A 26,928-nucleotide genomic window follows, 5' to 3' on the forward strand; every position below is an offset into this window, starting at 1 on the left:
AAGCTTTTCTTCTATGTTTTCTTTTAAAGGTTTTATAGTCTTAGCTCTTATGTTTAGGTCTTTGATCCATTTAGAGCTAATTTTTGTTTACGGTGTAAGTTAAGGGTCCAGTTTCATTCTTTTATTGATACGTGTAGATACCCAGTTTTCCCGGCATCATTTGTTCAAAAGACTGTCCTTTCCACCATTGAATGATATTGATACCCTTGTCAAAAATAATTTGACCCTACACATAATGGCTTATTTTGGGGCTTTCTAACCTGTTTCACTGTTCTATGCGTCTGGCATAAATACTAGGCCCACACTGTTTTGATTGCTCTATCTTTTTAATAGCTTTTGAAACCAGGAAGTATACACTTCCAGCTTTGGTCTTCTTTTTCAAGACTGTTTTGGCTACCCAGGGTTCCTTTGAGAATCCATGTACATTTTAGAATACAATTTTCTATTTCTGGGACAAAGAACACCATTGAGATTTTGATAAAGATTGCATTAAACCTGTAGGTTGCTTGGGTAGCATTGATGTTCTAAATAATATTAGGTCTTCCAATTCATGAACATGGGTTGTCTTTCCATTTATTTGTGTCTTCTTTAATTTCTTTCAGCAACATTGTATAGTTTTCAATGTACGAGTCTTTTGCCTCCTTGGTTAAGCCTATTTCTAATATTTTCTTCTTTTTGATGCTATTGTAAATGGAACCGTTTATTTATTTTTTTTTTTTTTCTGAGACAGACTCTTGCTCTGTTGCCAGGCTGGAGCACAGTGGCGCAGTCTCACCTCACTGCAACCTCCGCCTCGCGGGTTCAAGGTAGTCTTCCGCCTCAGCCTCCCAAGTAGCTGGGACTACAGGTGTGTGCCAAATGCCCGGCTAATTTTTGTATTTTTAATAGAGACAGGGTTTCACCATGTTGGCCAGGATGGTCTCGATCTCTTGACCTCATGATCCACCCTCCTCGGCCTCCCAAAGTGCTGGGATTACAGGCGTGAGCCACCGTGCCCAGCCTGGAATAGTTTTCTTACTTTATTTTTTGGCTTGTCCATTGTTAGTGTATAGAAATACTCCTGATTTTTCTGTGCTGATTCTGCATCCTGCAACTTCACTGAATTCATTTATTGGTTCTAACAGGGTTGTGTGTATATGTGTGTGTGTTTGTGTGTGTGTAATCTTTAGGGCTTTCTACATATAAAAATCTTGTTGTCTAACAATAAAGATAATTTTGCTTCTGGGATATATTGAATTTCTTTTACTTCTTTTTCTTGTCTAACTGCTCTAGCTGGGACTTCCAGTACTATTTCAAATAGAAATGGTGAGAGTGGGCATCCTTATCTCATTCCTGGTCTTAGAGGAAAAGTTTTAGTCATTCACCACTGAGAATTATATTAGCTATGGGCTTTTTATATATGGCCTTTATTACGTTGATGTAATTTTTTTATTGTTAGTTTTTTTTAGTGTTTTTATCATGGAAAGAGTGTTGAATTTTGCCAAATGCTTTTTCTCCATCAGTCAAAATAGTCATCTGGTTTTTGCTCTTCATTCTGTTAATGTGTTGTATTATACAGATTGATTTTCATGTTGAACCATCCCTGCATTCCAGGAATAAATCCCACTGGCCATGGTGTATAATCCTTCAATAAGCTGTTGAATTCTGTTTGCTAATATTTTGTTGAAGAGTTTTGCATCAATATTCATTAGGGATATTGGTCTGTAGTTTTCTTATAATGTGTTCATCTGGTTTTGGTGACAGGGTAATGCTGGTCTCTCCCTTCACCTTTTGAGTCTCCGCTTCTCCATCTGTAATATGGAGATGTTAGTAGAACTCCCTGTAAAGAGCTGTTTTGCAGATTAAATGAGGGAATGAACACAAAGTGCTTTGGTGAGGCTCAGTTCACAGGAAGTTCTCAAAATACATTAGCTGCTAATAATAATAAAAACAAAACAGCAGTTAATCTCATAATGAGACACCTCAGCAGAGTGGAACTTGTGCATTCAGCCTATATTAGCAGCAGAGCTTTAACCAACACCAGTTGTATGCAGTTATTTAAGTACAGGAGGGAGTGGTATTATCAGGCAGTCCTCAAAAACTCTCCCTTGGCCTGACAACGAGGCAGAGGCTTGTCTCATTTTGTGGTATCATCCAGAACTTCCTGTTGGCTTTGATTTCTTAATCACAGCTTGACAGCTTTTGAAGAGCTGAAAGTAATGGGATTTGGGAAGAGAAAAACAAAATGCAACACATAGAAATTATCTCTTTGATAAGTTATTAAGAGTTCATAGGCTGGGTGCAATGGCTCACGACTATAATCCCAGCACTTTGGGAGACCGAGGCAGGTGGATCATCTGAGGTCCAGAGTTTGAGACCAGCCTGGCTAACATAGTGAAACCCTGTCTCTACTAAAAATACAAAATTAGCTGAGTGTGATGGTGGACGTTTGTAATCCCAGCTACTTGGAAGGCTGAGAGAGGAGAATCGCTTGAATCCGGGATGTGAAGGTTGCAGTGAGCTGGGATCACACCACTGCACTCCAGACTGGGCAATAGAGTGACACTCCATCTCAAACCAAAAAAGGGAAGGAGAGAGAGATCATAGAGCACAACAAAACGTAGTCAGTAGGAACGGAGATGAAGATGATGTGGGTAGCATTTCCCAAAGAGCTAATCTGTTTTAATGTTTATTTGATAAACCTTTGTTTTGAGACAGGGTCTTATTCTGTTGCCCAGGCTAGAGTGTGGTCGTGCCATCATGGCTCACTGCAGCCTCAACCTCCTGGGCCAAAGCAGTCCTCCCACATCAACCTCCCAAGTAGTTAAGACCACAGGTGTGTACCACCACACCTGGCTAATTATTTTATTTTTGTAGAGACAGGGTCTCCCTATATTGCCTAGGCTGGGTTCAAGCGATTTGCCTTTCTCAGCCCCGTAAAGTGCTGGGATTTCAGGCATGACTAGACTTTTTTTTTTGAGCAGTTTTAGGTTCACAGAAAATTGAGCAGATAGTACAGAGAGTTCCCATATGTAACAACCCCTCCCCCACCACACTCACTCATACATACAATTTCCCCTATTATTAATATCTTCATTACTATCACACATGTGTTGCAATTGATGAATCAATATTCATATGTTATTCTTGACTCAGGCCGGGAGTTTACATTAGGATTCATTCTTTGCATTATAAAGTTCTGTGGGTTTTGACATAGGAATAATGTCAGCTATTCACCGTTACAGAAGCATACCGAAGCGTTCCACTGCCCTCAGCATCCCCTGTGCTCTAACCTGTTCAACATCACACCCGCCCGCAGCCTTCCCCTGACACGTGGCAACAACAAACCTTTCTATAGTTTTACCTTGTTCAAATTTCATGTAGTTGGAGTCATACAATATGTAGCTCTTTTTGATTAGCTTTTTTCACTAAACAATAAGCATTTAAAGTCGCCCTGTATCTCTTTGTGGCTTGATAGGCCATTTCTTTTTATCATTGACTAGTGTCTCATTGTATGGATGTACCGGTTTGTTTGACCCTTTACCTTCCGAAGAACATTCCGCCTGCTTCATAAAGATGCTATAAACATGTATCCAAAATAAATGAACCTGAAAACCCAACAATACGAAAACAAACAACCCAAATTAAAGGTGGGTAAAAGATCGGATACTTTGCCAAAGAAGATATACAGATGGCAAATAAGCACATGAAAAGATTTTAAACATCATATTTCACTTGGCAATTACAAATACAAGATAGAATATATCTCCTCCTTTACTTTTCTTCTTTAGCTTCTTGATGCAATAGATTACATAAATTGATCTTCAAACACCAAATCAGTTATTGAATGCCTGGAATAAATCCCACTTGGTTGTAGTGTATAGTTATTTTTATACATTATTGGATTCTATTGGCTAATAATTTGTTAAAGACTTTGCATGTATGTTTATAAGAGATATCGACTTGTAGTTTTCCTTTCTTGTAATGTCTTTATCTTGATTGGGTATTCAAGTGATATTGGCCTCATAGAATGAGTTAGGAAGTGTTCCCCCGGTTCTATTTTCTGGAAGAGATTGTAGGGAGCTGGTATCATTTCTTCCTTAAATGTTTGAGAGAATTCACCCATAAACCCATCTGGGCCTGGTGCTTTCTGTTTTAGAAGGTTATTAACTATCAATTCGAATTCTTTAATAGATCAGGGCCCAGATCATCTTCCTTGTATGAGTTTGGGTAGATTGTATCTTTCAAGAAATTGGTCCATTTTATCTAAGTTATCAAATTTGTGGACAGAGAGCTTTTCATAATATTCCTTTATATAGCATTATAAATAATATATAAAATAATATAAATTATAGATAAATTATAGATATAAATATTTATATGCAGTATATTTTATATAATATATATCTATCCATGGGATAAGCTGCGATGGCCTCTCTTTCATGTCTGATATCAATAATTTGTGTCTTCTCTCTTTTTTTCTTGGTTATGTGCTAGAGGTTTGTCAGTTCTATTGATCTTTCCAAAGAACCAACTTTTGTTTTCTTTGAGTCTCTCTATTGTTTTCAATTTTATTCATTTCTGATCTAGTTTTTATTTCAGTGCCTGAGTCTGTGTTAGGCTTATATTGCTCTTTTTCCTCTAGTCTCCTAAGGTAGAAGCTTTGAGTATTGATTTCAGATCTTTCTTCTTTTCTTATGTGTGCATTCAAGGCTACAGATTTCCTCAAAAGCACCGCTTTCACTGCTTCCCACAAATTTGAAGTTGTATTTTCATTTTCATTTAGTTGATTTTTAATTTCTCCTGAGAGTTCTTCCTTCACCTTGTGTTATTTAGAAGTGTGTTGTTTAATCTCCAGGTGTTTTGGGATTTTCCACCTATCTTTCTGTTACTGATTTCAAGCTTACTTCCACTGTGGTCTGCGAGCATACTCCACATGATTTCTATTCTTTTAAATTCACCGAGGTGTGTTTCATGGTTCAGCACGTGGTACAGCTTAGAGAGTGTTCTCTGTCAGCCCGAGAAGAACATGCATCTTCTTGTTCTATAAACATCAATTAGTCTTTTTGGTTGATGGTGTTATTCGGTTTAACTATGTCTTTACTAATTTTCTGCCTTCTGGCTCTGCTAATTACTGACAGGGTTGTGGAATTTTCAGCTGTCATATTGGGCTTATCTATTTTTCTTTGCAGTTCTATCAATTTTTGCCTTGCGTATTTTGGCACTCTGTTGTTAGGTGCATACATATTAATAATTGCTACGTCTTCTCGGAGAACTGCCCCTTTACCATTATGTAGTGGCTCGCTCTCTCTCTATTTTTTTTTTTTTTTTTTTGGCTCTTTTCACCCAGGCTGGTATGCAATGGTGTGATCTTGGCAGCTCACTGCAACCTCCACTTCCCGGGTTCAAGTAATTCTCCTTCCTCAGCCTCCCAAGTAGCTGGGATTACAAGTGTGCACCACCACACCTGGCTAATTTTTGTATTTTTAGTAGAGACAGGGGTTCACTGTATTGGCCAGGCTGGTCTCGAACTCCTGATCTCAGGCAATCCACCCACCTCGGCCTCCCAAAGTGCTGGGATTGCAGGCGTGAGCCAACGCAGCCAGCCTAACGCTTCTCTTCATCCCGTTTTTTTGTTGTTGTTCTGAAATCTGCCTTGGCTGCAGTTAGTATGGCTACTCCAGCCTTCTTCTGTGTTTCCATAGTTTGGGTGGCAAAGTGTTTGGTGGAAACTTGGAAAGTGGGTAACAGCACAGACATTTGAATCAGGCAAACCTGAGTACAAGCCAGGTGCCTTGTCAAGCTGGGTGACTTTGGGTACATTCATTCTGTGCCTCAGTTTCCTTATCTACCAAATGGGAAATTATCTCTAGATTGTTGTGAAGATGAAATAGGACAATGCAAGGAAGCACTTAGCAATTTCCTGGCATGTAATGTGTAAGTAATATGTTGTATCGTTATCCTAGTATACTTAGTAGTATATTATTAATACAAGTTCTTGGTGGTTATTATATTACGGAACTTTAGATGTCTAAGTGCAAGTACTTTTATATAAAAGCTGGACAGGGCACACTGAGAAGAGAAACTTGGAAAAAAATTGCCAAGTCTTAAGCTGGCGTGGATGTGTGGTTGACAGTGCCATGAAGACCAGTGTGCCCTGCCGCTCACAGTCAGGGCATTTCCCTTCGTCCCTCCAGGGCCCTGCGGCCAGGGAAATGTGCAGCCACCTCCTTTGTGCTGAGCTTCACTCGGTCCTCTTATTAAAGTGAAATTACAGAGGAGGTTCTGTCCTCTGCCATCAATTCACAGACACACTGGCTGGGGCCCCTTTCCTTTGGGGAAATATGGTCACAGCAAGCCACCTTTTGAAAAGTAGGTCATCTGTGGTTAGGCAAACCCGGAGTAGCTTTTAAGAAGCAATAGAAATAACTAATCGCATGGGAAATGTTCATTATACATCAGGGTTTTTAAAAGGTAGTTATAAAGCTATATGTGTAGAGTGTGGTTAATTTTGTTTAAAAAAAGTTTTAAAGAATGTAAGCATAGAAAGAAAAAAAAAAACATAGAAAGGGCCAGGCGTGGTGGCTCATGCCTGTAATCCCAGCACTTTGGGAGGCTGAGGCAGGCAGATCACGAGGTCAGGAGTTCGAGACTAGCCTGACCAACATGGTGAAATCCCGTCTCTACTAAAAATATAAAAATTAGCTGGGTGTGGTGGCGCACACCTGTATTCTCAGCTACTCGGGAGGCTGAGGCAGGAGAATCGCTTGAGCCCCGGAGGCAGAGGTTGCAGTGAGCCGAGATCACGCCGCTGCACTCCATCCCAGGAGACAAAGCGAGACTCCATCTCAAAAAAAAAAAAAAAAACGTGGAAGGATGTGAACCTCAATGTTAATCATGACTGCTGTTGGTGGGGTGAGATTGTGGGATTATAAGTAAGAGTAGCGTCTTCTTTAGTGCTTTTCTCTATATCTTGATTGGGCCATTTCTGCCTCCTGTTCTGGGACCGAGTGCCACCCTAAGTACCCATACAGCGTCAGGGAAATAGAAAATGGCCAATTCCTTGACCATTTTGGCTTTTGTAAAATAAAAAAATAAAAAGAAAAGAAATGGCCAATTCCCTGGCCCCACCTTTGCCCAGTAAGACTCTCCCAAGATCCCTTTGCCTTTGTGTAGCCTGATTTCCCCACCCAACGATTTGGGTACCTGTCCCCAGGTCTGTTGTCACACAGAGCACATATCCCAGCTCCTTCATACACTGGCTGTGTGGCCTTGGGCAAGTTGCTTAACCTCTCTGATCCATCAGCGTTCACCTTTTAAAATGAGGATTGTCATGATGGCCCCGCGCAGCAACACATGTAAAGCACTCAGCTCGAAACATTAGGGCCCATGTCGTTTTTGCTGTCACAGCTGCAACTGTCCTCCTCCTCCCTTGCAGTCCCCTGACATCGACAACCACCACGCGCTCATCGAATATAACGAGGCGGAGTGCAGCTTTGTTCTCCAGGACTTCAATTCCCGCAGCGGCACGTTTGTCAACGAGTGCCACATTCAGAACGTGGCTGTGAAGCTCATCCCTGGGGACATCCTGAGATTTGGGTCTGTGGGGCTGACCTATGAACTGGTCATCGAAAACCCACCCCTGGTGAGTCCGGGCCACTGGGGGACGGAGGGGCCGCGTCGCTGTCGTGCAGCCAGCCGCAGGGTGGCGCTCATCCACAGCGGTGCCACCGTGATCGCACACCGCAGACAGGTGGCAGCGACAGAGTCAGCCCTGTGGAGCTCTTGAGTCGTTCCGGCGGGTCCAGGGGAGGAGAGAATCTTGGCACCCTCTTCTGGCCATTTCTTGGAGTTGCATCTTGTCTCACGTAGAACCAGAGTTTTCCAAAAATGTGCAACTTCCGGAGAGGAGGTGGAAAACAAGGTGTGCTTTCGAACATGCAGAGATTGGCCAGGTGCGGTGGCTCTGCCTGCACTTTGGGAGCCCGAGGCAGGGGGGATCACCAGAGGTTGGGAGTTCGAGACCAGCCTGACCAACATGGAGAAACCTGAGCTCTACTAAAAATACAAAATTAGCTGAATGGCATAGCGCATGCCTGTCTGTAATCCCAGCTACTTGGGAGGCTGAGGTAGGAGAATCGCTTGATGGTGGAGGTTGCACTGAGCCAAACTCCCTCTCAAAACAAAAAGGGAAGAAAATGCAGAGATGGATGTTCATTTTTAGGCAGATCAGCCCTCTGCTCCTTCTTATTCTGTGACCTGGGCCAGGGTTCTTCTTATGCCCAGGTCTCTGCCTTCTCGACTGCATATGGCATGGAGAGAATGTCTGTAGAGCCTGAAACTCGCTGTCCAAGTAGACGCTCAACACATAAGCGCCTGAAAAGCCAAGTCTGTGAAGTCCGAGCCAGTGTTTCCCCTAAACATGTCTGATTATAAGAATTTGAGGGGGACTGTTCAGTAAAATGACAACTTCCCGGGACCCCTCCATGGGTAATTTTGTGACTTGCCAGTCAGGGAGGAGGGGAACACACAATACCTGTATTTCTTTTTTTTATACAAAGATATTTATTGAAGTATTATTTGCAGTGGCATAACATTTGAAACCTAAATGCCCGCCAAAAGGGGCATTGCTTAATAAAGTATTAGGGGTTCATTCTTATTTGGATAACTCTGCTGCTTTGTTAAATGCAGCTTGATTGAGGTGTGGCTGACATACAGTAAAACTGCACGTGCCTAAAACACCTCATCTGCTAGGTTTGGGCACGTGGATGTACCCATGAAGCCATGGCCACAACTGAGGCAGTGAGTGCACCTGTCACACTACAGGGTTCCTCATGAACCTAGCATTTGCTTCCTTGCTTTGAACAGCTTTACAGAAGTACAGTTTATACAACACAAACCCTGCCCATTTTAAGCGCACAGTTCAACACAGAGGGGCGCAGCCATTAGCACAATCGACTTTCAGGACGTTTGCTTCACCACATCCTAGAAGGAAACCTCTGAGATAGTTTTTGTGTTGGTTTTGGCAATTTTTTTTTTTTTTTTTTTTTTTTTTTGAGACAGAGTCTTGCACTGTCACCCTGGCTGGAGTGCAATGTTGCAATCTCAGCTCACTGCAACTTCTGCCTCCCAGGTTCAAGTGATTCTCCTGCCTCGGCCTCCCGATTAGCTGGGATTATAGGTGCCTGCCATCACATCTGGCTAATTTTGTTGTTGTTGTTGTTGTTGTTGTCGTCATATTTTTAGTAGAGACAGGCTTTCACCGTGGTGGCCAGGCTGGTCTCGAACTCCTGACCTCAGGTGATCTGCCCGTCTCAGCCTCCCAAAGTGCTGGGATTACAGGCATGAGCCACTGTGCCTGGCCGGTTTATGTAATTTTTTTGTGTTTTAAATTGTGGTAAAATACACATAACATGAAATTGACCGTACTCACCATTTCTAAGGTACAGTTTGGCGTTGAGTGCATTCACATTGATCCACAGAACTCTTCTCATTTTGCAAAATTGAAACTCTGTCCCTATTAAACATGGATGCACTGTCTCCCTGTTTTCCCCTCACCCCAGCCTCCAGCGACCACCACTCTGCTTTCTGTCTCTGTGAATCTGCTCTGGGTACCTTGTATCAGTGAAATCGTACAATATCTGTTCTTGTGTGTCTGGCTGATTTCACTGAGCACCATGTCCGTCAAGGTTCATCCATGTGTAGCATGCATCAGACTGTCCTTCCTCTGAAAGCGGAAGAATGCTCCCTTGTATGATAGACCACATTTTGCTTACCTGTTCTTCCACAGACACGTGGCTGCTTCCACCTTTCGGCTATTGCAGATGATGCAGCTGTGAACCTAAGGGCACAAATGTGGGGAGGGGTATTTTGTTTTAATCACACAAGTGTGTCAGTCAGTGTAGAGACGTCCAACCTTGACTACTGAAGGAGCAAGAGAATGTGTTATAAAGGATTCTGTTTTGTGTAAGTTTATATTTTGTCGATGAATGAGATCAGTAGCGTTACTAGAATGGAATTATGATGAGGAGCAGGAGGGACACTGTGCTAAGGGATTGACCAGCGTTTACTTATTTAATCCAACAGCCTGTGGCATGGGCTCTCTCAGGAACCCCATTTTACAGACAAGGAAACTGAAACTCAGAGAAGTTAAGTGATTTGCCCAGGATCACACAGCTAGTCGCTGTGAATTAAACTCTGTCTCCACTTGCAGGCAACAACTGGGAGAAAACCAGTGAGTCTGCTGCTGGCTCTGGCAGTGTCATCAACTGGTTTTCAACAAAGCACACTCTTACAGTCACTTGGCTGTACATGAATTTTTGAAATTCTTATTTCTACATGCAGTTGCCTCCTGCTTTATTGGCAAAGGGACTGTGGCTATGAGACAGATGCCCCCTGGGCCATGCCCAGGACTCCCGTGCCCAGGACACCCCACAGTGGCCTGGGGGAGTAAGCCGAGCTTCTGTTCCTCCCGGGTTTCCTCATGAGACTCCCCCCGCTCCGGCCTCCGCCGCTGGCCTCACAAAACTGCGCTTGGCTCCCTCTCGGAGCGTTCTTAGATCGAGAGATGTTCATGCAGGTTTTCTTTGAGCTCTTATTGACGAAGGGTCCTTTGCAGCCTGAGTGAGGGTAGCCACGTGGACTGAGTTACTCCCTCCTACGGCTTCCCTCTCCACTTGCCTGATGACCTCGACCTCTGGGGTATAAAAAAGAAAAATGGAGGTAGTAAAGAACGTCTCTCATCAAATCTCATCTCATTTTGGGGTCTAGTTTTTCTTAGAAATGTGTAGCTGTCTTGATTCCTGTATGTTCCTGTCTCTGATTGATTCTCTGAGTCCCTGGAGAGGGCACTGTGTCTTCCCCCATGGTAGAGTTTTCAAGGAATGTTTCGTTTTGGAGGATCGTCCTAATATCGCAAGGCTTAGCTGTTCTTTTCCCAAGAAAGATTTCCCAAATGGAAAAATGTATTTCAGGCTTTGTGGCGGCCATAACCAATAGAGAGGGACGTGACAGCCATTTCAAGAGGGAACAGGGGTGGAGGCAGAAGTTAGAGACCCAGACTTGTTTGTAGACATGGCAGTGGCTAGCGTGGGTGTCCTGAAGTTCAAGTGAGCCTGCCCCGCCCAGTCCCACCCTGCTCTTGACCAGCTGTGGGATCTTGCACAAGTTGCTTCACCTCTCAGAGCCTCAGTTCCCATTTCTGTAAAATACGAATCCTAACAGTTCCTCCCATGTGGGGTTACTGTAGTATTAAATGGATCATTGTCAGTTGCTTAGCCCAGCATCTGGCACCTATGATAGCAGGGAGACAAGTCAGCTTTAGAACCAAGCAGAAGAGCATGCTAGCAGCCACCTGCCTCCACTGTGAGCCTTCCCATGGACAGGAAACCTCCCAACACCTCCCAGCTACCAAGTGGATGCCTTTGCGAATAACTTACCCATGGAATGACATACAAGATAGAAAAACAGAAAGAAACTCTTGGTTGACAAAGTACATTGGCATGCATGCTATGCTCAAGACTACATGTTCTATGTCATAGCTTTTTCACCAAAGTATAACCCAGAGGCTTGGCACAGTGGCTCACGTCTATAATCCCAGCACTTTGGGAGGCCGGGACGTGAGGATTACTTGAGGCCAGGAGTTCAAGACCAGCCTGACCGACATGGTAAAACCCCATCTCTACCAAAAATACAAAAAATTTAGCCAGGCATAATGGTCCATATCTATAGTCCCAGCTACCCAGGAGGCTAAGGCAGGAGAATTGCTTGAACCCGGGAGGCAGAGGTAGCAATGAGCCAAGATCGCACCCCACACTCCAGCCTAGGCGACAGAGTGAGACTGTCTCCAAAAGAAAAAGCGGCCCAGGGCTACTACATTGCACCACTCAAGTCACCATTCACGGTAGAGTCCACAAAGATGGCAGCCCCTGGAGTTGTGTGAGGCATAACCTTCAGGGCCACTTGCAGTGTCCCGGAGCCACTGTTGAGCAGTAACATGGAGTCTCTGCCTCAGTGTCAGGCATGGGAAACCCAAGTCACAAAGGCAGATGTGCTTGCCGTGCCGTACCTGCCATTGCGATGTTTGCATGTTGGTGTCTTTAGTGCTTTATGATTTCCAGGAAAGGCGCTGTGAGTGAGGGTTGTCCTATGAACAGTGGTGCGGTTCTTATAAATCAGCTAGGTAAGGAAACTTACGTCGGCCTGTTCTGCCCTCCTCCCATTCCAGCCAGAGCTTCCCACGTGACTTCTGGATGCAGTCCTTTGTCCCTGTTGCAACCTCATGACTCCTGCCTAACCTAAAGAGTGCCCACATGCTCGGCTACCCACTGCTTTCATGGGGAAGCTTTTCGGGGGTGCAGTGAAGGACACAAAGGCTCTGGAGCATGATACACTCAAGTTCAAACTCCAACTGCAACGTAGCCTTTCTGAGCCTCAGTTTCCAACTTTGGCTGGGCAGGAACACTTTAATCACAGGCTCCCTTTCCCCATTTGGAGTTTGTATACAGGCCTTTGGGACCACCCCATCATTGTATAAACTCATGCCCAAAGAGGTTCTGCAGCTTTCCCAATATTGCATATCAGTTATGGCCAGAACCAGGATTAAGTCTCCTGAGTCCTAGTCCGGGAGTCCTTCCCAACAGCCCAGAACACCTCGGTAACCAGAGGGCTCAGGGCCCAAGTTCCTCACTGCAGTCCTGCCAGCCCGCCACTTCACATGCTCCTGGGGGACGATACATCACGTGGGTGAAAATGAAAGCCACCAATGATAGAAGGAAGTGCAGTTTCAGTTATGGCCTTCCTCATTTGCCTCCACGAACTTTTCACCAGGGATGTTGCCGAAGTTCCCGGACAAACTCAGTTACCCCCTTTCAGTTTCTTTTTTGTGCAGATGATAAATGGCTGGTGGCTAATGTTTAATGAGCGTTTATTATATGTACCAGGAAGTGTCCTAAGTACTTAACATACATGATCTCATTCAGCTCTCACAAAGAAGTATCTGTTGTCGTCTCCATTTTACAGGTGAGGCACAAAAAGTAACACGCTTTTCAGGGTTACAGATGGTAGGAAGCAGAGGAGGTAGCTGAACCAATTCTGTTTAATTCTGAACCCCATGATCTTAACCAGAGGTCGGCAGACCACATCCCATGGGCGAAATAGAGACCATCTCATGTTTTATGAATAAAGTTTTATTGTAACATCTCCATGCCCATTCATTTTGGTGATGCCAGTGTTTGCTTTCCTGGTCCAATGGCAGAGCTGAGTAGACAGAGATCATATGACACACAAAGCCAAACATACTTACTCTCTGGCTCTCTAAGCAAAAGCCTACTAAGCTCTGCTCATAACACTATGCTATACTGCCTCTTTCATTTACCCAGTTTCTGAAAGGACTGAAAAGGAGGATGGGGAATTACGGGGATAGGAGAAAGAATGAATGCCCCTACTGTCTGCTAGGAACCGTGCTGCTCAATAGCTTACTTAGTGAACTGAGGAATACGAAAAAGGAAAAATAGGCTTTGAACAGTCTCATTACCTTTTTGTTTTTTTTTTTTTTTGAGGTGGAATCTCACTCTGTCGCCCAGTGGCACGATCTCGTCTCGCAGCAACCTCTGCCTCCTGGGTTCAAGCAATTCTCCTGCCTCAGCCTCCTGAGTAGCTAGGATTACAGGCACCCACCATCACGCCTGGCTAATTTTTGTATTTTTAGTAGAGATGGGGTTTCACCGTGTTAGCCAGGCTGGTCTCGAACTCCTGATCTCAGGTGATCTGCCCACCTCTGCCTCCCAAAGTGCCGGGATTACCAGCCTTCACTACCTCTTTAAAACAGAACTTGGAGATATGCGGTTCTAAATCTATATGCATTTGCATCTATAGTAATAATATAATCATATTGACGCATCTGATAAATATGCTTGACATTGATATATAATATACACAACAGATGAATGTTTATAACTTTTACCCGTTTCTTCAACTGGAAGTTTTCTTTTAAAACTTTGGAATGTTTTCCCTGGTATAACTTTTGAAACAGAAATTTGAGGTTCATAGTCGGGAGCCTGCTGTATTTAGAGAAGCGTTATTTGTTCCAGATTTCTCTACCTAATGTTTCACTACCTGTGGTTTGTTCCTTGGTCTTAAATCACTTCTTCTCTGGGTCCACTGCTTTACTTTTACAAGTTGAAAGGTAAATTTGGTGCAGGATTATAGCCTGGTGGGTTTTACTCAAGCAAGTCAGAACCTGCATAACACCTTTCATTCTGAGTACCTAGTGATGTTTGTGCTCAAGTGTCAATAGGCATATTGTCCAGGAAATTTTACTGTTTGCCAGTGTCAGAAACCCAACTCAAACTAGCCTAAGCAAAGAAAGAAAGAGAAGAAGTAGTTGAAGTTCTTGTTCATGTAACTGAAGAGGCCAGAAGTACCAGCTTCAGGCCTGGCTGGATCCAGGTGCTCAAGTGATGCTCAGGAATCTTTCATCTTTGTGAGCTTCACAGTCTCAAGCAGATTCTTGCCTCACCTGTAGTGAGGTAGCCACTGGCAACCCCAGCACCTTCCAAACTCAGCAGCTCTGGGAAAAGAGCAAGCTTCTTCATTGGCTTGGCTTGGATCACATGCCTATCCCTGAACCAATCACTGAGGCCAGAGACATGGAACACTGACTGGCCAGGGCAGGGACATATTCCCTCCCCTGGAGTGGAGGGGATGAGCTTTACGAGAATTAATGGACTCAGAATTGGAGGAGGGAGGAGTGTCTCCTCCAAACCCATGCAGAAGATAGGAAAAAATAAAGCCCATGGTAAGAAAGCATTCCTCCTGCCTAAGCTGAGCCTCTGTAATAAGATTCGGGGCTAGGAGTTTGGGGAAAAAAAATGATGAATAATCCGTTCTCTATCAGGAAACACACAGAGTTGGGGGTTTAGTCATCCATCCCAGGGAAGGAGATATTTCCCATCTTCATGAAACCTATAAATGGGACCTTTAAGTACTCCCCATTCTTTTTTTTTTAAATGCATTTTAGGTTTGGGGGTACATGTGAAGAACATGCAAGATTGTTGCATAGGTACACACATGGCAGTGTGATTTGCTGCCTTCCTCCCCTTGACCTATATCTGGCATTTCTCCCCATGCTATCTCTCCCCAACTCCCCACCCCCCACTGTCCCTCCCCCATTTCCCCCCAACAGACCCCAGTGTGTAGTGCTCCCCTCCCTGTGTCCATGTGTTCTCATTGTTCAACACCCGCCTATGAGTGAGAAGATGCGGTGTTTGATTTTCTGCTCTTGTGTCAGTTTGCCGAGAGTGATGGTTTCCAGGTTCATCCATGTGCCTACAAAGGACACAAACTCATCATTTTTGATGGCTGAATAATATTCCATGGTGTATATGTGCCACATTTTCCCTGTCCAGTCTATCGTCGATGGGCATTTGGGTTGGTTCCAGGTCTTTGCTATTGTAAACAGTGCTGCGGTGAACATTCGTGTGCATGTGTCCGTATAGTAGAACGATTTATAATCCTATAATCCTTTGGGTATATACCCAGTAATGGGATTGCTGGGTCAAATGGAATTTCTATTTCTAAGTCCTTAAGGAATCGCCACACTGTCTTCCACAATGGTTGAACTAATTTACACTCCCACCAACAGTGTAAAAGTGTTCCTATTTCTCCACATCCTCTCCAGCATCTGTTGTCTCTAGATTTTTTAATGATCGCCATTCTAACTGGCGTGAGATGGTATCTCAGTGTAGTTTTGATTTGCATTCCTCTGATGACCAGTGATGATGAGCATTTTTTCATATGTTTGTTGGCCTCCTGTATGTCTTCTTTTGTAAAGTGTCTGTTCATATCCTTTGCCCAGTTTTGAATGGGCTTGTTTGTTTTTTCTTGTAAATCTGTTTTAGTTCTTTGTAAATTCTGGATATCAGCGCTTTGTCAGATGGGTAGACTGCAAAAATTTTTTCCCCTTCTGTTGGTTGCCGATTCACTCTAATGATTATTTATTTTGCTGTGCAGAAGCTGTGGAGTTTGATTAGGTCCCATTTGTCTACTTTGGCTTTTGTTGCCAATGCTTTTAGTGTTTTGGTCATGAAGTCCTTGCCTATGCCTATGTCCTGAATGGTTTTACCTAGATTTTCTTCTAGGGTTTTTATGGTGTTAGGTCTTATGTTTAAGTCTTTAATCCATCTGGAGTTAATTTTAGTGTAAGGTGTCAGGAAGGAATCCAGTTTCTGCTTTCTGCACATGGCTAGCCAGTTTTCCCAACACCATTTATTAAACAGGGAATCCTTTCCCCATTGCTTGCTTTTGTCAGGTTTGTCAAAGATCGGATGGTTGTAGATATGTTGTGTTGCCTCCGAGGCCTCTGTTCTGTTCCATTGGTCTATATCTCTGTTTTGGTACCAGTACCATGCTGTTTTGATTACTGTAGCCTTGTAGTATAGTTTGAAGTCCGGTAGTGTGATGCCTCCCGCTTTGTTCTTTTTGCTTAGAATTGACTTGGCTATGCGGGCTCTCTTTTGGTTCCATATGAAGTTTAAGGTGTTTTTTTCCAGTTCTGTGAAGAAAGTCATTGGTAGCTTGATGGGGATAGCGTTGAATCTGTAAATTACTTTGGGCAGTATGGCCATTTTCACGATATTGATTCTTCCTAACCATGAACATGGAATGTTTCTCCATCTGTTTGTGTCCTCTCTTATTTTGTTGAGCAGTGGCTTCTAGTTCTCCTTGAAGAGGTCCTTTACATTCCTTGTTAGTTGTATTCCTAGGTATTTTATTCTCTTTGTGGCAATTGTGAATGGCAGTTCATTCTTGATTTGGCTCTCTTTAAGTCTGTTATTGGTATATAGGAATGCTTGTGATTTTTGCACATTGATTTTGTATCCTGAGACTGCTGAACTTGCTTATCAGTTTCAGGAGATTTGGGGCTGAGACAATGGGGTCTCCTAGATATACAATCATGTCATCTGCAAATAGAGACAATTTGACTTCCTCCTTTCCTATTTGAATACCCTTTATTTCTTTTTCTTGCCTGATTGCTCTGGCTAGAACTTCCAGTACTATATTGAATAGGAGTGGTGAGAGAGGGCATCCTTGTCTAGTGCCAGATTTCAAAGGCAATGCTTCCGGTTTTTGCCCATTCAGTATGGTATTGGCTGTTGGTTTGTCGTAAATAGCTTTTATTTTTTTGAGTTACGTTCCATCAATACCTAGTTTATTGAGGGTTTTTAGCATAAAGAGCTGTTGAATTTTGTCAAAGGCCTTCTCTGCATCAGTTGAGATAATCATGTGGTTTTTGTTTTTGGTTCCGTTTATGTGGTGAATTACGTTTATAGACTTGTGTATGTTGAACCAGCCTTGCATCCCTGGGATGAAGCCTACTTGATCATGGTGGATAAGCTTTTTGATGTGCTGTTGCAATCGGCTTGCCAGTATTTTATTGAAGATTTTTGCATCTATGTTCATTATGGATATTGGCCTGAAGTTCTCTTTTCTTGCTGAGTCTCTGCCGGGTTTTGGTGTCAGGATGATGTTTGTCTCATAAAATGATTTGGGAAGGATTCTCTGTTTTTGCATGATTTGGAATAGTTTCAGAAGGAGCGGTACCAGCTCCTCTTTGTATGTCTGGTAGAATTTGGCTGTGAACCCATCTGGACCTGGGCTTTTTTTGGGTGGTAGGCTCTTAATTGCTGCCTCAACTTCAGACCTTGTTATTGGTCTATTCAGGGTTTCAACTTCTTCCTGGTTTAGGCTTGGGAGGAGGCAAGTGTCCAGGAATTTATCCATTTCTTCCAGGCTTACTAGTTTATGTGCATAGAGTTCTTTGTAATAATCTCTGATGATGGTTTGAATTTCTGTGGAATCTGTGGTGATATCCCCTTTATCGTTTTTTATTGCATCAATTTGGTTATTCTCTCTTTTCTTTTTTATTAATCTGGCTAGTGGTCTGTCTATTTTGTTGATCTTTTCAAAAACCAGCTCCTGGATTTATTGATTTTTTGAAGGGTTTTTTTTATGTCTCTATCTCCTACAGTTCTGCTCTGATCTTAGTTATTTCTTGTCTTCTGCTAGGTTTTGAGGGGTTTTTTTGTTGTTGCTTCTCTAGCTCTTTCAATTTTGATGCTAGGATGTCAATTTTAGATCTCTCCTTGCTTCTCATGTGGGCACTTATTGCTATATATTTTCCTCTAGAGACTGCTTTAAATGTGTCCCAGAGATTCTGGTATGTTGTGTCTTCGTTCTCGTTGGTTTCGAAGAACATCTTTATTTCTGCCTTCATTTCATTGTTTATCCAGTCAACATTCAAGAGCAAGTTGTTCAGTTTCCATGAAGCTGTGCGGTTTTGAGTTAGTTTCTGCATTCTGAGTTCTAACTCGATTGCACTGTGGTCTGAGAGGCTGTTTGTTATGATTTCCGTTCTTCTGCATTTGCTGAGGAGTGATTTACTTCCAATTAGGTAGTTAATTTTAAAGTAGGTGTGATGTGGTGCTGAGAAGAATATATGTTCTGTGGATTTGGGGTGGAGAGGTCTGTAAATGTCTATTAGGTTTGCTTGTTCCAGGTCTGAGTTCAAGTCCTGGATATCCTTGTTAATTTTCTGTCTGGTTGATCTGTCTAACATTGACAATGGGGTGTTAAAGTCTCCCACTATAACCGTGTGGGAGTCTAAGTCTCTTTGTAAGTCATTAAGAACTTGCCTTATGTATCTGGGTGCTCCTGTATTGGGTGTGTATATATTTAGGATCGTTAGCTCTTCTTGTTGCATTGATCCTTTTACCATTATGTAATGTCCTTCTTTGCCTCTTTTGATCTTTGTTGCTTTAAAGTCTAATTTATCAGAGACGAGAATTACAACTCCTGCTTTTTTTTGCTCTCCGTTTGCTTGGTAAATCTTCCTCCATCCCTCTATTTTGAGCCTTTGTGTATCCTTGCATGTGAGATTGGTTTCTGGATACAACACAATGATGGGTTTTGGCTTTTTATCCAATTTTCCAGTCTGTGTCTTTTGATTGGGGCATTTAGTCCATTTACATTTAGGGTTAATATTGTTATGTGTGAATTTGATACTGCCATTTTGATGCTAGCTGGCTGTTTTGCCCATTAGTTTATGCAGATTCTTGATTGTGTTGATTCTCTTTACCTTTTGGTATGTTTTTGGAGTGACTGGTACTGGTTGTTCCTTTCTATGTGTAGAGCCTCTTTCAGGAGCTCTTGTAAAGCAGGCCTGGTGGTGATGAAATCTCTGAGTACTTGCTTGTTCACAAAGGATTTTATTTTTCCCTCACTTATGAAGCTTAGTTTGGCTGGATATGAGATTCTGGGTTGAAAGTTCTTTTCTTTAAGAATGTTGAATATTGGCCCCCACTCTCTCCTGGCTTGTAGGGTTTCTGCTGAGAGATCTGCTGTGAGTCTGATGGACTTCCCTTTGTGGGTAACTCAACCTTTCTTTCTGGCTGCCCTTAGCATTTTCTCCTTCATTTCAACCCTGGTGAAACTGACGATTATGTGCCTTGGGGTTGCTCTTCTTGAGGAATATCTTTGTGGTGTTCTCTGTATTTCCTGGACTTGAATATTGGCCTGCCTTCCTAGGTTGGGGAAGTTTTCCTGGATAATATCCTGAAGAGTATTTTCCAGCTTGGATTCATTCTCTTCGTCACATTCAGGTACACCTATCAGACGTAGATTAGGTCTTTTCACATAGTCCCACATTTCTTGGAGACTTTTTTCATTCCTTTTTGCCCTTTTTTCTCTATTCTTGCCTTCTCGTTTTATTTCATTGAGTTGATCTTCGACCTCTGATATCCTTTCTTCTGCTTGATCAATTTGGCTTTTGAAACTTGTGCATGCTTCACAAAGTTCTCGTGTTTTTCAGCTCCATCAATTCACTTATATTCCTTTCTAAGTTGTCCATTCTCGTTAGCATTTTGTCAAATCTTTTTTTCAAGGTTCTTAGTTTCTTTGCATTGGGTTAGAACATGTTCTTTTAGCTCACAGAAGTTTCTTATTACCCACCTTCTGAAGTCTGATTCTGTCATTTCATCACACTCATTCTCCATCCAGCCTTGTTCCCTTGCTGGTGAGGAGTTGTGATCCCTTGTAGTAGGAGAGGTGTTCTGGTTTCAGGTGTTTTCAGCCTTTTTGCACTGGTTTCTTCCTATCTTTGTGGATTTATCCACCTGTCGTCTTTGTAGTTGCTGACTTTCAGATTGGGTCTCTGAGTGGACATCCAGTTTGTTGATAATGAAGTTATTTCTGTTTCTTAGTTTTCCTTCTAGCAGTCTGGCCCCTCTGCTGTAGGACTGCTGAGGTCCACTCCACGCCCTGCTTTCCTGAGGATCACCTGCAGCCGCTGCAGAACAGTAAGGGTTGCTACCAGTTTCTTCTTCTGCTATCTTTGTCCCAGAAGGATACTGCCAAATGTCAGTCTGTTCTCTCCTTTATGAGGTGACTCTTTGGATATAGGGGGGTCAGGGAGCTGCTAGAGGAGACAGTGTGTCCTTTATTGGAGCTCAAAGCTGAGCTGTGAGCTCCGTTGTTCATTCAGAGTTGCTAGGCAGGTACGTTTAGGTCTGCTGCAGCAGAACTCATAAACTCCCTTTTTTTATTTCCCAGGTGCTCTGTCCCAGGGAGTTAGGGCTTTATTTATGAGTTTCCATTGTGCTGCTGCCTTCTTTTCTTTTTTTTTCAGGGCTGCCCTGCCCTGCCCAGCAAGGAGGCAGCCTAGTCACTGTCTGCCTGCAGAGGCTTTCCTGAGCTGCTGTGGGCTCTGCCCAGCTGCCGTGTGATCTTCCCTGCAGTCCTGTTTATATGGGTGTAGTTAGAACTGCCTCGGCAATGGTGGCCCGCCTCTGTAATGGTGGACTCTCTCTGTAGTGGCAGGTTGACCCGGCAACGGCGGGCTGCCTCAGCAATGGGCTGCCTCAGCGATGGTCAGACTGCCTCCATAGTGGTGGAGTGTCTCAGTAATGGCGGACGCCCCTCCCCCACAGAGCGGGACCATCCCAGGTTAAGCTGTGCTTGCTGTGAAACTCTCAACCCAGAGTGTTTTCAATTACTGTTTTTTTGTGTGGGGGGTGGGACCAGCCGAGCCTGATCACCTGGATCCCTGACTCAGAGTCTCTTTTTTTTTTTTTTTAGTTGAACGGTCGACTCTCTCCCAGGTGTTCCAGTCGCCTGTGGAAAAGGCACCGGGATCTGTGTGATTTCCCGTGCGACGACTCACTGCGCGGCTGAAACAGCGGCGTTGAGATTCCTGGCCGTTTTTTTGCCCCGGAATCTAATGTCCTGGCTCCCTGTTCAGTCCCCTTTTAAATCAGATGAATGGGTGATCTGCCTTCCTGGGGCTTCAATCACTAGCTAAGAGGGCACCCGGACCAGCGTATTTTGTACCGAGAACCGCCGGGCCAGGGCGCCGGCAAGGAGCCGCGTGGGCCAAAACAGCCGCGCTGGCGACCCATGGGGCTCCTCCACCTGGGGATCACCTGGTCTGTGGGCAGTAAAAATCCGTCTTGAAATGCGGCGTCCACTCACCCTCTGCGCTTTCACTGGGAGCTGCAATCCTGAGCTGTTCCTAGTCGGCCATCTTCCCCAGCACCCTCCTTTTTTTTTTTTTTTAAGACAGAGTCTCGCTCTGTCACCAGGCTGGAGTGCGATGGTGCAATCTTGGCTCACTGCAACCTCCGCCTCCTGGGTTCAAGTGATTCTTGTGCCTCAGCCTCCCAAGTAGCTGGAATTACAGGCATGCACCACCATACCTAGCTAATTTTTGTATTTTTAGTGGAGATGGGGCTTCACCATGTTGGCCAGGATGGTCTCGATCTCCTGACCTTGTGGTCTGCCTGCCTTGTCCTCCCAAAGTGCTGGGATGACAGGGGTGAGCCACTGCACCCAGCCTAAGTACTCCACATTCTTGAGAAGGATGTGGCTTTGCCTGCAACCAGGCCTCATAACTGGGGATTGAGCAAAAAACCAGAGAGCACAGCACACTTCAGAACCAGTGTCTCAGTAGCCAAGCTTTGTCATCTCCCAGCCTGATCTTGTAGTATTTTCCTCTACACTGTGCTTTTACAACTCCTGGGGGAGGGGGGCACTGCTGATGTGATGAAAAATCCTGAGACCAGGTTTTTTATGTCAAAGGAAATGTTCCAAAGCCCATGAAATGGAGGGCAGGGGGCAGCAGACAGCCTCAGACACAATGTCCTCGGCAAAGACATGGACGGACTCCCGACGCTTGCTTCGTCCTCAGATGTCTAGAATGTGCAGACAGCATAGGGGACTGCAGGGAGGAGCGCAGGCGGAAGCCTTAGCATCCTGGTGAAGCAGAACACGGACCCGGCCCAAAGCCCAGGGACCAAACATGGCTGCGTCCTGCAGGTCACACTCTTCCCAAACCGCAGCCACGTCCCTGCTTTTCCTAAGTTAGTTGATTGTGCATTCATTCATTCAGTCACCCAGCCTGGCAAGACTGAGCGTAAGCAGGCCGAGTCTAGGGGTAGAAAAGGCCATTGGCAAAAATATGACTGTTTTCTCTTTCGATCCTCTTTCCCAGCTCATGGACTGACCAGGAAATGAACCAGAACTTAAAGGAAAAGGAAAACTTTAAGCTAGAAGGTTTTCACGGATAGAAAGTAAGATGGGCCAGAATGCACATGGGTGTCCCTTCAGCCATCCGGCCAAAATGCAGATGAATGGCCTTTCTGAATAGCTCAAAGGAACCTACTTCTTTCAGCTCCAAAACATATGAGTAGTATGTAACTTGGCTGTTCTGTTCTAAAATGTATAATCCCGATTTCTGGAATGGAAAATCCAAGACATAAATGATCCGTTTCTTGGGGATTTAGAATTATTGCCTTATTTTGAATACTGGCAACTCCCCAGGAGCTGTTGAGATGGAAAAGGCTGTCTGCCCGGGCCCCTCATGGCACGCTCAGCTGCCTCGGGGCTCCTATGTCTGCGTTTTAGGGTCTGGAGGTCAGTTGCTCTCCGCTGGGATCCTTGCACCTCTTTCCCGCTTCCTTCTCGCCCCTTCCCGTCCTCATAACTGTGTAGTTGTTAGTGTGAAATTGAGTAAGATCAGAGGAAGTACAGGCTGAAAGTAGACCCAGAGGGCCACTTGTATGGATAAGCGATACTGGTAGTTCCATGTGGATTTTGCACCTTTTTTTTGGTAACTCAACAAAAGTCTCTAAAAAAAAAAAAAAAAAAAGGTTTTTGTTTGTTTGTTTTAATTAAATAACCTGGCCAGGTATGGTGGCTCACACCTGTAATTCCAGCACTTTGGGAGGCCAGGGTGGGTGGATTACTTGAGGCCAGGAGTTCGACACCAGCCTGACCAACATGGTGAAACCCCATCTCTACTAAAAATACAAAAAATTAGCCAGGCGTCGTGGCGCCTGCCTGTAATCCTAGCTACTCAGGAGGCTGAGTCATAAGAATTGCTTGAATCTAGGAGACAGAGGTCACAGTGAGCTGAAATCACACCACTGCACTCCAGCCTGGGTGACGGAGCAAGACACTGTCTCAAAAAAAAACAAAAAAACAAAAAAACATTAAATCACCTTTTTATTTTGGAATAATGTTTCACAGAAAAGCTGTGATGATTGTACAGAGAGTGCTGGTCTACCCCTCCCAGTTTCCTCATGGTTAACATCTGACATGACCATAGCACAGTTTTCAAAACAAACCAAAAAAAAATCAACATCAGTACATTATTATTAATATCAGCTAAACTTCAGGACCCATGATGCATTCCAGGGCATGACATTCATTTGATTATCATATCTCCTGGTCTATGACAATTTCTGTCTTTCCTTGATTTCCATGGCCTTGACAGTCCTAAGAATACTGGCCAGGTATCCCAGAAAGCATTCCCCAGTCTGGATTCACCTGACGTTTTCCTTTGGTTAGAGTGGGAAGCTTTTGGAAAGCTTGCCACGAAGGTAGAGTGTCCCTCTCATCTCATCATTTCAGGGGCACTGATAGTCACCTGCATCCCTGTGATATTAGCTTCATCAAGTGGTTGAGGGGATGTTGGCCAGGTTTCTCCACAGTAAAGTTACTGCTTCCTTGTCCATAAATCTGTTCTTTGGAAGCAAGTCACTAAGCTTAGCCCACCCTCAAAGGAGAGGGGAGGGAGGGTCAGTGATTAAGATTCAGCCCCACCTCCTGGATGGGGATTACCTACGTGTGTTACATTCTTCTGTAAAGAAGTGCCTCTTCTCCCCCATTGAATTATTTACTCATTCATGTATTTCTATCAGTATGGACTCCTGGATATTTATTTGATTCTCTAGGCTATAATCCACTATGATGTCATTTATTTTGCAGTTCATATTAAGCTAGAGCCTTGGCCACTGGGAACTCTTTCGGATTGGCTGTTGATCCCTCTAACAGGGCCCCCACCTTCTGTTTCTGATCACTTACTCACTTTCTGCCATTACCAGGTGCCCTGGGCTCATCATGTATTTTCCCTGCCCCAGCCCCAGAATCAGCCAAAGACTTTTGGACTTTGGCTCTGTTTGCCAATTGTTCAGTTTGGTAAGTGGGCACCTAGAGTGTGTGCCAGGCCCTTCACTGGGCACTGGGCCCCGCCAGTGCTATGCTGCTGAGTGTCTGAAAAAGTCAAGTATGCAGGTATAGTATAAAGCTTACTGACACAAAGAAAGTGTAGCACGTTCTTTACAAATAATAAAATATACAAGACTCTTTATTGCAAATTCATCGTAAGTGCCATAAACATAGATTCTCACAGAGGATTTTTATTGATTTTTGCCAAACTCTTGTATCCCTGGCCAACTTATGGTAGCAATTGACGAATGAGTAAGTTTCCAACCTGAATATTAGGGGATATATTTGTTTACCTTTATGAGTAAGATGAAAGTGAAATGAGAAAGATTTGTGTTGGAAACTCACGTGTTCATCAATGACACGAGCACCTTTTTTGCTGTCAGATAATAGTTTCTGAATACCAGGAAAAACTATCGGATAATAGCTTTTTAATATCAGAAGAAAATTTCTTCCATGTCTTTTGTGCTGTTCATAATGTGATGGTTACCGACACAAAACAATTTTAAATTTCATCTGTATTATTAATATTTTATCCAGGACCTTCTTAAAAATAGACAAGCAACAAAGCAAAAAAATCAATCCCTGATTTATAGCATTTCCTGATTTCTGTGGTGTAAATACAACCATTAGTGTAAAATAGGCAAGCCCCAAAATTGGGGCTTAGCCAGAGAGGGTTCTTGGCTTCACCCAGGAAGGAATTCAAGGGCAAACCAGCGATGTTAGACAGCACTTTCTATTGCAGCAGCAGTGCAGCAGTAGGGGGCCTGCTCCTGGCACAGTAGGGCTGCCCATAGGCAATGTGCCCACAGTAGCAGCTCAGAGACAATTCTGCAGTCATAGTCATACCCACATTTAATTACACAGAAACGAAGGGGTAGTTTATGCAGAAATTTCCAGGAAAAGGGTATTACCTTCTGGGTAGTTGGGTCATTGCCATGGAAAGGAGTGGTACCTTTTGGATGTTGCCATGGCAATGCTAAACTGACATGGCACACTGGTGGAGTGTCTCTGCTGCCCTGTTTTAGCTGGTCCTCAATTTGGTCTGGTATCTGAGCCAAACCCCCAGAGTTGAACCCCACCCCCTACCTCACCGTCATGGCCAGTTTCAAGCTTCACTAGCACAGAGCCACAGAGAGCTGTGTAGCAGCACATCACTCTGCAGCACTGCCAACAGACACAGTGGGAAAAATAACCTTAAGAGCAGAGATTATCGTAAAATATAGTAAAATAATTGGGAGGCTAAATTTTAAGTATTTATTACTGCTGTTTCTGGTATAATTTAATTGTAAGTGTATATAATTTATTTTTTAATGGCTGTGTTTATCAGCCAGCTCACAGAATTCTGAACACTTACTCATCACCTCTCAGGGGCCAGCGCCAACAGGCCCCAGCTCTCCCCTAGCACAGCAGTGAGCCAGCCACAGCCCTGCCTGGGTGGAGGCTGCAGTTCTCTGAGTGGCATCCAGGGTGTTGCATGTACCCTGTGAATCAAATCTGCATGAGGGAGCCAATGACATTCCTAGAAAATCCTGTTCACACACAGCCCATGCACCATCTTGGGGTTCTTCACACCATCTATTTCTTATTTTCATTTTTTAACTCAGAAAATCTATTCTTCATGAACCAATCATCTAAAATCCTTTTTGCAAGGAAGGAAAGCAAGTGTAAATCATGACTTCAGATGACCCAGAAGCTCTAAGAGCACAGATTTTGGAGTCAAACAGCATCACCACTTCCAGGCTTCAGGACTTTAGGCAAATCACTGAACCTCACTGAGCTGCTGCTCCTTAATCCACAAAATAGGAGTAAAAATACCTCCCCTACCCCAGAGTTATTCTCATAATTAGATGAGGCCACATATACAAAGGGCACAGCATAGCCTAGCACCTAGAGCCTTCTTTCCTTGGTGGTTCAAAGCCAAATGATAGCAATTGCAGACAGCAGAGAACATGACAGACTCTTCAAGGGCAAGGTCCACATCCCCACCTTGTCCACAGCCTCCAGGGCTTCCCGAAAGAATGTATGGGTCCTGTGGGACTCTGTGCAAACTCCCTTGGTGTTTTAGGGTATCCTTCTCACCCTGAAGCCTTGACAGTGTCAGAAGCAGATGTCGGTGTGATAACACAGGAAACAAGGAGATCATCTAGAAACAATGGATTTGGAGGTCTTGAGGACATTATTGGTTGAGTGTTTGTTCAAGCTGATGGAAATTCAGCTATGGGTGTGGTCCAGGTGGTTGGCAACCTGCTATTTTAGAGACAGTGTAGAAGAAATCAGGAATAGCACATGCTGTCTCAAAAATAAAGAAAAGACCACCATGCCACATACCATATGGAAATAGGAAGGAAGGAAGGAAGGAAGGAAGGAAGGAAGGAAGGAAGGAAGGAA

General features: G+C 43.9%; 1 protein-coding gene across 13 annotated transcripts in view; it reads left to right on the forward strand.

Moving 5' to 3' along the window:
* Positions 1–26,928, forward strand: part of FHAD1 (forkhead associated phosphopeptide binding domain 1) — a 160,279-nt gene that overhangs the window by 18,153 nt on the left and 115,198 nt on the right. For all 13 annotated transcript variants that reach the window (XM_032300467.1, XM_032300474.1, XM_032300468.1 and 10 more), the window contains exon 3: positions 7,418–7,624. In XM_032300467.1, coding sequence (XP_032156358.1) covers positions 7,418–7,624 — 207 coding nt within the window. The remainder of the gene's footprint in view (positions 1–7,417; positions 7,625–26,928) is intronic.

Source organism: Sapajus apella, unplaced genomic scaffold (assembly GCF_009761245.1).
Source record: "Sapajus apella isolate SASKATOON/1434 unplaced genomic scaffold, GSC_monkey_1.0 scaffold43, whole genome shotgun sequence".
NCBI lineage: Eukaryota > Metazoa > Chordata > Mammalia > Primates > Cebidae > Sapajus > Sapajus apella.